This window comes from Schistocerca serialis, chromosome 2 (assembly GCF_023864345.2).
Source record: "Schistocerca serialis cubense isolate TAMUIC-IGC-003099 chromosome 2, iqSchSeri2.2, whole genome shotgun sequence".
Taxonomy (NCBI): Eukaryota; Metazoa; Arthropoda; class Insecta; order Orthoptera; family Acrididae; genus Schistocerca; species Schistocerca serialis.
In genome coordinates, this window is record NC_064639.1 from 228,130,892 (window position 1) to 228,144,946 (window position 14,055).

Sequence of the window (14,055 nt, forward strand, 5' to 3'; positions counted from 1 at the left end):
GTTTTAAATATATATTTTTTTCTTTCTGTCTTTATCTTTTAGTCCTTCAATTTTAATTTAAACAGCAGACAAAAGCAACAGTGTTTATGTAAATGCCAACAAAATTCATCCTATTATAGATCTTAAAAATATCTGTAAAATTTTGACTTTTAATTAAAGACCTATTTGTCTAATCTTCATTTTTTAAGTTTTTGGCTGAATAAAGGGGATGAAACATAAATACAGAAAAAAACAGTGTTGTACAGATGTGTCTGTAAAACTGAGTTAGCGAATACTAATTATCATATTTTGGTAAGCTCCACAAGAAATTAGTGAAGCTAATTATACGAATGTGCAACTGCAGCCAATTAAAACATGTTTTATAATTTCACTCTGAATGTTTGTAATTTTAAAGACTGTCATTTCATGAGTATGATCTGAAGAAAAAAGGCAACGTGTCCCTTGAATTTTCGTAAATTTTTTGAGTCGAGTTGATAGCTGACATCCCCCTTAGACATACGTTTTACTGATACTTGACATTGTTTTGACAGTTTTTTGACTTTTTAGTTTTTCTTCTTTTGTAACATGACCGTACATAGCAAACACCTCTCATTCTTATGGTCCTTAACCCTAATTACAGACCTGATGTTAAAAATAAAGAAATAATTAAGGACCTAGAGGGCTATATTCTTAAAACTCAATAGAACAACGTACTCACACTACACCTCATGTGTGCCCTGGTCACAATGGCGACGACAGCGAAGATGGCAGTGATAATCAAATAGTTTCCGTTGGAGGGCGGTGCTGCAGCGTAGCGCAACTCTGATGCGGATATATAAGCACCGAAATGTAGGCAAGACAAGTGTCTTTCCGACGTACATGCAGTAATCGAGGAAACGTGAACTACGTCGATGTTACTATCAAATGCTTCCAAACAGGATCAACGTGCGGTTATTCTTTTATTGGCTGCCAAAGGACAAATACCGGTAGATATCTACGAGGGGCTATGAAAATTCGTGCAAAAATAAAAACTACTCACATGTTTGGGGTAAACCTTTTTTATTTTTCGACATAGTCTCCTTTTAGACTTACACACTTCGTCCAACGCTGTTCTAATTTGTTGATACCTTCCGAATAATAGGAATTGTCCAAGTCTGCAAAATAGCTATTAGTTGCTGCAATCATCTCCTCGTTTGAATAAAATCTTTGTCCCACCAGCCATTTCTTCAATTTGGGGAACAAATAGTAGTCCGAGGGAGCCAAGTGTGGAGGATAAAGGGGATGTGAAACGAGTTGAAATCCTATTTCCATTAATTTTGCTACAACAGCTGCTGAGGTGTGTGCTGGTGCATTGTCGTGATGGGAAAGGACTTTTTTGCGGTTCAATCGCCTGCGTTTTTCTTGCAGCTCGGTTTTCAAACAGTCCAATAACGTTGAACAATATGCACCTGTAATAGTTTTACCCTTTTCCAGATAGTCGATGAGGATTATCCCTTGCGAATCCCAAAAGACAGTCGCCATAACCATTGTTTAAACTGTTGTCCGGTTTCAGGAATATAGTAATGTATCCATGTTTCATCCACGGTGACGAAACGACGCTTAAAGTCCTGCGGATTCTTCCTGAAGAGCTGCAAACCATCCTTGCAACACTTCACACGATTCTGTTTTTGGTCAAGCGTGAGCAATCGCTGAAACCATTTTGCGGATAGCTGTCTTATGTCCAAATGTTTATGCAAAATATTATGTACCCGTGCATTCGAGATGCCCAAAGCACTAGCAATCTCGCGCACGTTAACACTTCTGTCATCCGTCACCATATCATGGATTTTATCAATGATTTCTGGAGTCGTAACCCCCACAGCATCACTTGTGTCCATATCGCCACTAAGAACAATTTGAAACCACTTATAAACTGTTCTAATCTAAGGTGCAGAGTCACCGTAATGTTTATCAAGCTTCTCTTTAGTCTCCTGAGGCGTTTTGCTATTCATAAAGTAATGTTTAATCACCACACGAAATTCTTTTTCGTCCATTTTTTGACAAAGTAATGTTTAATCACCACACGAAATTCTTTTTCGTCCATTTTTTGACAATCACTCGACTTCATTGATTCACACGAATGCAAAACACAAAGAAATAGACCAATATGACTGAAACTTGGTGTAAGTTCTTTCCAAAGATGCTACTAACTAAACATGACCTCGATATGCGCCGGTGGTGCCATCTCTCGGCCTTTGCACGGACTTTTCAAACGCCGCTCGCATTAGAGAATTAAGAATGTGTATGTGGCAGTATGTCTGTCTAAACCGTTGTTGTGAAATGGTACGCGACGTTCCATGCTGCTCGCGATTCGACACAAGACGCCAGTCAATCTGGGGGGGGGGGGGGGGGGGGCGCCAACTCAAGTGGAAGGCACTCAAGCACTGGACCTTTAGTCCTGGTATCTTTCCATGTGATTATCACGCCTTCTGCCCCTTTAAAAAGGCCTTGGAGGCTCGACGATTCCTCATCAAAACGTCACCTTCACCTGCCCATGTAAGGCAAAATTCTTCTGCCTGACTCATGTAGTACTATCACCGTCAGAGGGTGGTACGGGACTACAAGTCCCACCGCCACACCTCCAAAGTGAATTGCAGTGACGCAGTCACTGCCCTGTGGAAATTTACTGCCTCACCAACACAGTTAGACCGCAATAAACCGGTGATGCTGTATTGTAACATATCACCCCGGACTACAAGTCCGACGATTCCTGTCGGTCGACGATGTGCGGCTTCTTAACACAGGAGGACACGGCGTTTTATCAAATGGATATCTTCAGCTTGATGCATCGGTGGGATTACTGCCTCAGTCCTCACGGCGATTTTTCCTGATTGGCATACCTGTTCTGTACTGTACTGTACGGCCTTCGAACGGAAACGTTTTGATCGCCCCTTATCTTGTGGTTTGAGAAGTAGACACAGAGTTAGATGAATAGACAGACAGATAGATTGTTAGAGAGAAGGAAGGGGGGCGAGGGGACGGGGGGGGGGGGGGGGGGGGGAGGGAGCGGGGGATGGGACAGAAAGCACTGTATTGTTGTCACTCACCTTCCCCAAGGTTGTTGACGATCTTGACATGCCACTGCATCTGGCGCTCCCTGGAGTCAAACGCCAGAATGACCGTCACATCCTGGCAGATGATCGCTATCGTGTTGGACTCCTTGTCCAACGTGAACCCTGCAATCAACAATATGAGTTAGGGTAACATCCGAAAAAATTGCATTATGCTTGAGGGAAACCTCACTTAAAGAACTAGAATATAGAGGCTACGGTTCAGTCAAGCAAATGGGGGGTCCAAATCATAATGTTTTTTTTGGCCACATTGTTGGAATTTTCTTTTCAAACATCACTCTTTCGACTCCTCCGACCCTTCAAAGAAACGAAGTCGCATTTACGGTATGAAATGTCATATCTCCTGAACTATGTGTCGCACACTGATATAATTTTATGATGAAACTCTCCGCGTTTCGACATTTCGCCAGTTTTAAAGGAACTGAATGTAGAAGGAGGAGCACACGATGAGAAACATATCTACATCTTGCGACGTTACTGGCTCTGGGAGCCACAGCATTCACTTCCAAATTCACTTCGTAACGGAGAAAGGATACTGTCAACTGATGTTCGACGTGAGAGGTGGAGTGCGGTACCAAATATCTTTTATTTTCTACGTTTTTGAAGATAATTAATTCAGATTTGATTCATATTTATAGCACATACGCTCAATAGTAGGAGATCATGCAGTTTATTCACATTCTTTGATCACCAGTTTTCTTTGATAACTATGACATTATGATGCAATCAGATGAAGCACTTCTTGCTTTTCGGTTCGACAACAATGAGAGCCGAGCGAAGTGTGTCGGGATGACTACAACTGGGGGCTGGATTCAAATGGTTCAAATGGCTCTAAGCACTATGGGACTTAACAAAAAAAAAATGGTTCAAATGGCTCTGAGCACTATGGGACTTAACTTCTGAGGTCATCAGTCCCCTAGAACTTAGAAATACTTAAACCTAACTAACCTAAAGGACATCACGCACATCCAAGCCCTAGGCAGGATTCGAACCTGCGACCGTAGCAGCAGCGCGGTTCCGGACTGACGCGCCTAGAACCGCTCGGCCACAGCGGCCGGCTTGGGAGCTGGAGTCGAGTGCTAGAGGTGACAGCAAGCTGTTACATCGGCTGTGCGATTCGGTGAAGGCAATGTCGCATGTCTAATATCTTATTTTCTCCCAGAATATGTAAATATTAATGTACCACGACACTGCATGCAATGCAGAGTAGAGAGTGTAAATAAGAATTATATTTTCGTATGTGACAGTCAATTTTGTAAAGTGTTATATGAACAAAGATTAGCGCTCCATTAATTAAAACTTCCGGGCTCAATTGCCGTGGTCCATATATAAAACTTCTTCTCCTTCCTGACGTTTCGTTGCCGGCTGCCGTCAACATCTTCTGAGGTGAGTCGGCGACTGGCTGCTAGGCGCTGGTGGTGCCACTTATATAGAGCGCTTAGATGGCGCCACCACTCGTCACGTGCTTTCGACTTTAAAACTATCTCTGGCTAGTGCCATCTCTCTCGATTACAGGTAATCGATTGTCACTTCGTTGGTACAAAGTCGACCGCCATATCTTGTCTAGTTTTAATCCTTCTTCCTTTCTATTAAAATTATTTCCGTGCTTATAGATCTCTATAGCTTCTCTATACATGCGAGTATAATAATGTGAGGTCCTAGCCATCACGTTTGTCTCACTAAATTTTATTTCGTGATCACCGTCTTTGAAAACGTGTGCCGCTACAGCTGATTTCTCAATCTGTCCCGATCTACAGTTCCTTTTGTGTTCCATTAGGCGGGTATTAACACTCCTTTTAGTTGTTCCGATATAAACCATGCCACAGCTACACGGAATTTTATACACACCTGGGGTAGCTAAGGGGTGTCGTGCGTCTCAGAAGATGTTGCCCGCAGCCGGCAACGAAACGTCAGGAAGGAGAAGTAGTTTTATATACGGACCACGGCAATTCAGCCCGGAAGTTTTAATTAATGAAGACGCCGGCCGTGAAAGCTTACATGCTATGGAAGATTAACACTGTTGAGTGTTTGAACTGTTTAACGCATGACATTGTAGTAGAACATTTTCCATCACAAATATGTGTTTCATCTGCTACGTCGCTTTGCTTATTAAAAAGTCTCTTGACATCCTTGAATTTAAGAGACACTTTTTTTTAGTAGTCCTGAGAGCGTTAGACCACTCGCTAATAACTATCATTGCAGCCTCATATCAAGAAAGCCTAACCCTACGACTTAGGAGTTACTTCTGCTCTGGGACATTAACAGAATATACCAGGTTGGCAGACTTTTAGACACAGCACAACTACGGCCCTCGCATGCTCTGTATTCGCAATACAAATGTGAACGGCGCATGTAAGCTGTAGTAATATAGTGGAGGGAATACACGGACGTTAGCTGCATTGAACACCGACTCTTATTTCCATACGGTTGAATATGCTAATTTGTAGCAACACAGTTAGAACTTTTTTGTTTAAAAAAAAACTGCCGTAGTGTTTCTGCCGTAATCTTCAACTGAATACAACAATACAGACATCAGAACTTTCACCTACCTGAACACTGCTGATATAACAGTACTCGTAATAAAGACAAGTCTTCCGATCGAGATAGCATACCAATTATGTTCCTTTCAGAGTCCGCTGCTACAACAGCTCACATAATTTAGCAACCATCACAACCGCTCGCTCGACGAAAGATCCATACCAAAAGGACAGAACATCGCACGGGTCACATCAATACACAAGAAAGGAAATAGGAGCAATCTGATGAATTACAGATCCATATTACTGTCATCGATTTGCAGTAGGACTTTGGAACATAAACTATGTTCACTGAGCCGCGCGGTATTAGCCGAGCGGTCTGAGGCGCTGCAGTGATGGACTGTGCGGCTGGTCCCGACGGAGGTTCGAGTCCTCCCTCGGGCATGGGTGTCTCTGTTTGTCCTTAGGATAATTTAGGTTAAGTAGAGTGTAAGCTTAGGGACTGATGACCTTAACAGTTAAGTCCCATAAGATTTCACACACATTTGAGCATTTTTTATGTTCATTGATTCAGAAAATATCGTCCTTATGAAACAAAACTGGCTCTTTATTCACACTGAGTGCTGTCGAGAAGGGAGCTCAAATTGATGTCAACATTCTAGATTTTCAGAAGGCTTTTGACACCGTGAGACTGCTAATCACATTGCGTACCTATGGACTATCTATTGTACTACAGGATTCGTGATATCGTAGTGATCGACGGAAAATCATGGCTTTCCCCAAGGAAGTGTTATAAGCCATCTGATGCATCCAATCTACATAAACGATTTAGGAGACAATCTGAGCAGCCCTGTTAGATTGTTTTCAGGTGATGCTGTCATTTACTGTCTAGTAAAGTCACCAGAATACCAAAATCAATTGCAAAATGACTTACGATGTCTGTATGGTGTTCGAATGGTTCGAATGGCTCTGAGCACTATGGGACTTAACATCTATGCTCATCAGTCCCCTAGAACTTAAAACTACTTAAACCTAACTAACCTAAGGACATCACACAACACCCAGTCATCACGAGGCAGAGAAAATCCCTGACCCCGCCGGGAAGCGAGAACGCTACCGCACGACCACGAGCTGCGGACTCTGTATGGTGTGAAAAGTGGCAACTGTCATTCAGATGAGCTCTAAAAAGAGTCCGTTAAATTTTGGTTACACGATGAATCACACAGATTTATAGGCTGTCAACTCAACTAAATACGAACCCAGAAATTACAGTTACGAACAAACTTAAATTGGAACGATCACATTGATCATGGGTTTCCGAAACTTTCTCTTGTGGAATTCTTTAAAAATCTGGTACTTCGATGGAACACCTTGTTTATTTTGAAGGTTAATAAAGTTAGTAAAATTTTTAAAAATGATAAAATCTTGTTTCATTATGTGATTACTTCAGTCTTAAATCGAGGTTAATAATACAGAAATCATAACAAAATTTTAAAAAATAAGAAAGAAATCGCCATGTTATTTATAGAAAAGACCATCGTAAGACAATGAGAATGGGAGCTTGTACATAAAGATTTAAATGTTAGAGAATAAAACGGTAGAGAAACAGAGATGGTTCGAAGAACCCCCTGCCAGACACGTAAGTGTGCACTGCAAACTACTCTAGTAGATATAGATGTATCGCGATCAACTTACTCTTACGAAGTATATGTTCAAACTCGCTCATATGCGGCCACCGAATGATAAAGAAAATAGCACCGCCAAATGGCGCTAATGTACAGTAGATGGCCTTATCGTAAAAGGAGTACGTAATACTTGCTGGATGTCTCATTGATCTGTCCCTTCTTCTGGTGACTGCCATCTATAGATTTCTTTCTAGTCCGTTCTTCTTAATAATTCTTTATTTTGTACTCAATTCGTGCACTTAATTTTTAACAATCTATGATGGCACCACATTTCAAATGCTTCTAGCTTCTTCTCTTCATTCAGGGTGTCTCACGTTTCACTTCCTTATAGTGCTGTGCTCTAGATGTATACTTTCAGGAACTTGTTCCTCAATTGCATATCAACGCCTGACACCAGGAGAGCTCTTTTACTGAAGAAAGCTTTCTGTGCCATCTACAGGGTGGAAAAACAAATCTGGGTCAGAAAATACAAGTATTTGAAGCAACTCATCTTATAACCGCCACAACAGGTCAGATGAGTAATAGTATCTGAGCATTTGTAGCGCAATTTCGATATCAAATTGATATGCAGATTAATTAAATTGATCAATTAACCACCTTCGCCCCAGACCACGCCCACCCCCAGATAATGTCACGTATTTTCTCAGCTGCGCATGTACGTCAGCCCCTCTTTCCCTCCTCTCCCAGCCCCCTTTCCCAAGCCGGCCGAAGTGGCCGAGCGGTTCTAGGCGCTGCAGTCTGGAACCGCGCGACCGCTACGGTCGCAGGTTCGAATCCTGCCTCAGGCATGGATGTGTGTGATGTCCTTAGGTTAGTTAGGTTTAAGTAGTTCTAAGTTCTAGGGGACTGATGACCTCAGAAGTTAAGTCCCATAGTGCTCAGAGCCATTTTTGAACCCCTTCCCCAACCTAGCCAATTGACGAATTTTGAATTTTGGCGGAACACTGAAATTGGCGGGAATTTCTAATTTTGGTGGGAATTACTTTGTCCCAGGGTTGTGATGACATCCCACCCCACCCGGGAATTGGCGGGAATTAAAATTGTCAGTACCCTTTCCAGGACTTGAACCCTAATCCTCCTGGGTGGAAAGCCTGGAAAGCCTTGTTGTTGTTGTTGTTGAGGTCTTCAGTCCTGAGACTGGTTTGATGCAGCTCTCCATGCTATTCTATCCTGTGCAAGCATCTTCATCTCCCAGTACCTACTGCAACCTACATCCTTCTGAATCTGCTTAGTGTGTTCATCTCTTGGTCTGCCTCTATGATTTTTACCCTCCACGCTGCCCTCCAAAACTATACTGGTGATTCTTTGATGCCTCAGAACGTGTCCTACCAACCGATCCCTTCTTCTAGTCAAGTTGTGCGACAAATCCTATTCTCCCCAATTCTATTCAATACCTCCTCATTAGTTACGTGATCTACCCATCTAATCTTCAGCATTCTTCTGTAGCACGACATTTCGAAAGCTTTTATTCTCTTCTTGTCCAAACTATTTATCGTCCATGATTCACTTCCATACATGGCTACACTCCATACAAATACCCACTAACACATGCAAACTGTGGAAACTGTCCAGATGTGGGAGAAGGAGGTTATGTTAGTGCACTTTATTTATTTTTGGTCGGGAGACTGACGCAAAGATCGATCCTAATTACGCAATTAATCACAAAGATTGGGCATAATTACACAACTATATGCATAGCGCTGCACAAGAACAGCTTAAAAGCGCAATACAGTTCAAAAACTGACGATACCATACAAGTGATGTACTCAACATGTACGCCAAAGAAGCGGTGAAGGAAGAGAGAATATTTCAGAGGGGTAATGAAATTGCGAGACAATAACAGACACCATTGCTGACGTTCGTAAGCTAGTCAGCCATTCTATGTGGACGTAAGAAAGAAATTGACGGTATAGTTTGCACAATATATGGCTTAAGAATGAATAAAGCTTAAGTGATGAGGGGTAGTAGAAGGGAGAATAAAGTCCTGCTTAACAACCGAACAGGGAACAGAGTAATGCAAGAAGTTAAACAGTTATCTGAGCTAGGAAGCAATATTTTACATAAGATGATAGAAGGAAGGAAGCTAACAGCAGTACAGAGCGGGAAAAATAAATCTTTCACAAAAAATACTTCATGCACCTTAGAACAGGCAACACAGCTACATCTGAGTAGTAGTATAAGGCCATTTGTAGCGCAATTTCGACATCAAATTGATATGCAAATTAATTAAATTGATCAATTAATCACCCCCGCCCCGACCACGCCCACCCCCTCCCCCGGATGACATCTCATGTTTTTCAGTAGCACGTGTGGCACAGCCCCTCCTCCCCCCTCCCTCCACCAACCTACCCTATTGGTGGGAACTTCGAATTTTCGTGGGAATTTCGAATTTTGGCGGGGTTTCTTTGTCCCAGGGCTGTGCTGACATCCCACCCCACCCGGGAATTGATGCGAAATTAAAACTGGCAATACCCTTTCCGAGACTCGGACCCTGGTCCTTCTGGACGGAAAGCTCAAGTGTACCCCCCTAACACAATTGAACCACCAGAGGTGTATGGAATTGACAGGAAATTAAAAATGGCTGTGCCCTTTCTGGGACACAAATGCTGATTCTACTGGACGGAAAGCCCATGTGCACTCCCTAACACATGGAAACTGTCCAGATGCGGGAGAGGAAGGTTAGGTTAGTGTACCTTATTTATTTTTGGACGGGAAACTGACGCAAAGATCGATCCTAATTACATAATTACAAAGATCGGGCCTAATTACACAACTACAGGGTGTTACAAAAAGGTACGGCCAAACTTTCAGGAAACATTCCTCACACACAAATAAAGAAAAGATGTTATGCGGATATGTGTCCGGAAACGCTTAATTTCCATGTTAGAGCTCATTTTAGTTTCGTCAGTATGTACTGTACTTCCTCGATTCACCGCCAGGTGGCCCAGTTGAAGGAAGGTAATGTTGACTTCGGTGCTTGTGTTGACATGCGACTCATTGCTCTGCAGTACTAGCATCAAGCACATCAGTACGTAGCACCAACAGGTTACTGTTCATCACGAACGTGATTTTACAGTCAGTGCAATGTTTACAAATGCAGAGTTGGCAGATGCCCATTTGATGTATGGATTAGCACGGGGCAATAGCCGTGGCGCGGTACGTTTGTATCGAGACAGATTTCCAGAACGAAGGTGTTCCGACAGGAAGACGTTCGAAGCAATTGATCGGCGTCTTAGGGAGCACGGAACATTCCAGCCTATGCCTCGCGACTGGGGAAGACCTAGAACGACGAGGACACCTGCAATGGACGAGGCAATTCTTCGTGCAGTTGACGATATCCCTAATGTCAGCGTCAGAGAAGTTGCTGCTGTACAAGGTAACGTTGACCACGTCACTGTATGGGGAGTGCTACGGGAGAACCAGTTGTTTCCGTACCATGTACAGCGTGTGCAGGCACTATCAGCAGCTGATTGGCCTCCATGGGTACACTTCTGCTAATGGTTCATCCAACAATGTGTCAATCCTCATTTCAGTGCAACTGTTCTCTTTACGGATGAGGCTTCATTCCAACGTGATCAAATTGTAAAATTTCACATTCAACATGTGTGGGCTGACGAGAATCCGCACGCAATTGTGCAATCACGTCATCAACACAGATTTTCTGTGAACTTTTGGGCAGGCATTGTTGGTGATGTCTTAATTGGGCCCCATGTTCTTCCACCTACGCTCAATGGAGCACGTTATCATGATTTCATACGGGATACTCTACCTGTGCTGCTAGCACATTTGCCTTTACAAGTACGACACAACATGTGGTTCATGCACAATGGAGCTCCTGCACATTTCAGTCGAAGTGTTCGTACGCTTCTCAACAACAGATTCGGTGACCGATGGATTGGTAGAGGCGGACCAATTCCAGGGCCTCCACGCTCTCCTGACCTCAACCCTCTTGACTTTCATTTATGGGGGCATTTGAAAGCTCTTGTCTACGCAACCCCGGTACCAAATGTAGAGACACTTCGTGCTCGTCTGCTGTGGACGGCTGTGATACAATACGCCATTCTCCAGGGCTGCATCAGCGCATCAGGGATTCCATGTGACGGAGGGTGGATGCATGTATCCTCGCTAACGGAGGACATTTTGAACATTTCCTGTAACAAAGTGATTGAAGTCACGCTGGTATGTTCTGTTGCTGTGTGTTTCCATTCCATGATTAATGTGATTTGAAGAGAAGTAATAAAATGAGCTCTAACATGGAAAGTAAGCGTATCCGGACACATGTCCACATAACATATTTTTCTTTCTTAGTGTGTGAGGAATGTTTCCTGAAAGTTTGGCCGTACCTTTTTGTAACACCTCGTATATGCATAGCGTCACACAAGGACAGCATAAAAGCGCAATACAGCTCAACAACTGACGATTCCACGATGTTATCCTGCTGGGAAAAAATTTCGCAATAGCACTCGAAACTAGCGACAGATACACTCAAACTTTACCCTACACCTACAAGCTGGCAGGAAAAAGGCAGAGGGGTGTAAGGTACAATCTTTATTCTTTTTGGTGGGAAATATGTTCAACTGGCGAGATGCTGGTGTTGGACAGAAGGGAGTTTAAAAAGTGTATTACCTGTAAGCGTACAGTATCCATCCCCTTGCCAATACCAATAAAGCCTCCAATGGACAAAAAGAAATCATCAGAGGCAAAATATTTGAGTGTCTGTAGTAGCTGATTCTTTGGTAGAACAGAGTCATCACTAAAAGAAAGAAAAGAATGACATGAAACAATTCAAGAGAAATTTAAAAACTTAATTTGCAGCCACTCGTTCCACTGTTATGATTATGTGTATCCAATAACAAAATATTCCTGTTAACTGGATGAAAGTACCTATGTTTTTGTCATTCAAGGAAATTTAAGAACATAGCATTCCAGGCACTTCTTCCACATGCTACAACTATGCAGATGACTAGACTCCTGTTCTGCTCTTATAGCATACAAATACAGTTATTATTTTATGATAAATATGGATGGGCTTATGTGAGTAATACTAATAACAAATAAACAACAGCTACGTCCTATAACTGGGGAAGCATCACTTTCTATTAAGGAAAAAATCTTGCTTTTCTCTTGATCTTATTGTGTTAAACTTAACCTGAGAAAGAACAAATAGTTCACTGGCTTCATTGAATAATGGTAGGTGGGAGACGATCTTCTTGCTCTGAAATATTAATGGGACTGTAATCCTAATATTTTCAATAAAATCTGGAAAGTTGTTTCGACACTGCTGTGGTGTTTACAAAAAGGGGGTATTCCTAATAGAAAACAAAGTGTAACGATATTTTCTGCCATTGATAAAATTGAGACACTACTATTTCATCAAAACGTTTTGCTGCACGAAAAATCGATGTTTCGTTAAAAACAGAAAAAGCTGATAATGCAAACTGAGCAGGTAGTTGGTGTGGTTTTTCGATTTGGTTAGGTCTATTATGGCACTATCTGCTAAATAAGACGAAATAGTCCTTTTTTTTTACTGCAGCAATTGTGACACACACCAGGTAAACAAGACTATTTTTCTATGAATCGTCATTTTAACGTGCCTGAATTAGATAAATAACATGACAGAATTAACGAAGTAGTGAAATGCATATCACTATAAATGAACAGTATTATTGAAAACAGAGAAATAGTCTCACCTGTTCGTCACATGCTCCAATTCTCATATACAAGATTGAAAATACGAGGCACGGTTCCCTCTGATAAGCGAAATCTGGATATAAACTCGTAATCGGCGTCATCTCAGTTTCTTTCCCTTCCTCATTCTCACGAACACTTCAGCCAAAATACCGTTATCGCTGTCTGCATCTGTCACTATTCCTGCTCTCTTGAAAACTTATTCCCCGGCTAAGCTCGCTAACCGGTCAGAAATCGCCGGTTAAGTTGTCCCGAGTTTATTCTCTGGTTAGCCGTTATTCTGGTTCGTACAACGCGTTTCTCTCGCTATTTCGATTACATTAGATTAGATTAGATCAGTACTTGTTCCATAGATCACGAATACGACACTTCATAATGATGTGGAACGTGTCAGGTTAATAAAAGGTGTCTATACAAGATATTGCATTACACAAAATATTACATGACACTTAATATATTTAATTTTTTGTGGGTGTTGGGGAAATCACCCACTTCCTATATCCAAAAATTCATCTAATGAGTAGAAGGAGTTGCCATTAAGAAATTCTTTTAATTTCCTTTTAAATGCTATATGGCTATCTGTCAGACTTTTGATGCTATTAGGTAAGTGACCAAAGACTTTTGTGGCAGCATAATTTACCCCCTCTGAGCCAAAGTTAGATTTAACCTTGAGTAGTGAAGACCATCCTTTCTCCTAGTGTTGTAGCCATGTGCACTGCTATTACTTTTGAATTCGTTCGGACTGCTAATAACAAATTTCATAAGTATTTATATTGTGAGGCTACAGTGAAGATCTCTAGCTCTTTAATCAAGTGTCTGCAGGATGATCTTGGATGAGCTCCAGCAATTATTCTGATTACACGCTTTTGTGCAATGAAAACTCTTTTACTCAATGATGAGCAATTATTCTGATTACACGCTTTTGTGCAATGAAATCTCTTTTACTCAATGATGAGTTACCCCAGGATATGATGCCATACGAAAGCAGAGAATGAAAGTAGGCGTGGTAAATTAATTTACTCAGAAGTATATCGCCAAAATTTGCAATGACCCTAATAGCGTAAGTAGCTGAACTCAAACGTTTCAGCAGATCCTCAGTGTGTTTTTTCCAGTTCA

At 41.9% G+C, this 14,055-nt stretch overlaps 1 protein-coding gene across 2 annotated transcripts in view; it reads right to left on the reverse strand.

Annotated features, from left to right (window-relative positions):
- Positions 1-14,055, reverse strand: part of LOC126456980 (uncharacterized) — a 334,582-nt gene that overhangs the window by 80,994 nt on the left and 239,533 nt on the right. For both annotated transcript variants that reach the window (XM_050092935.1, XM_050092934.1), the window contains exon 4: positions 3,066-3,194. In XM_050092935.1, the coding sequence (XP_049948892.1) occupies positions 3,066-3,194 (129 nt within the window). The remainder of the gene's footprint in view (positions 1-3,065; positions 3,195-14,055) is intronic.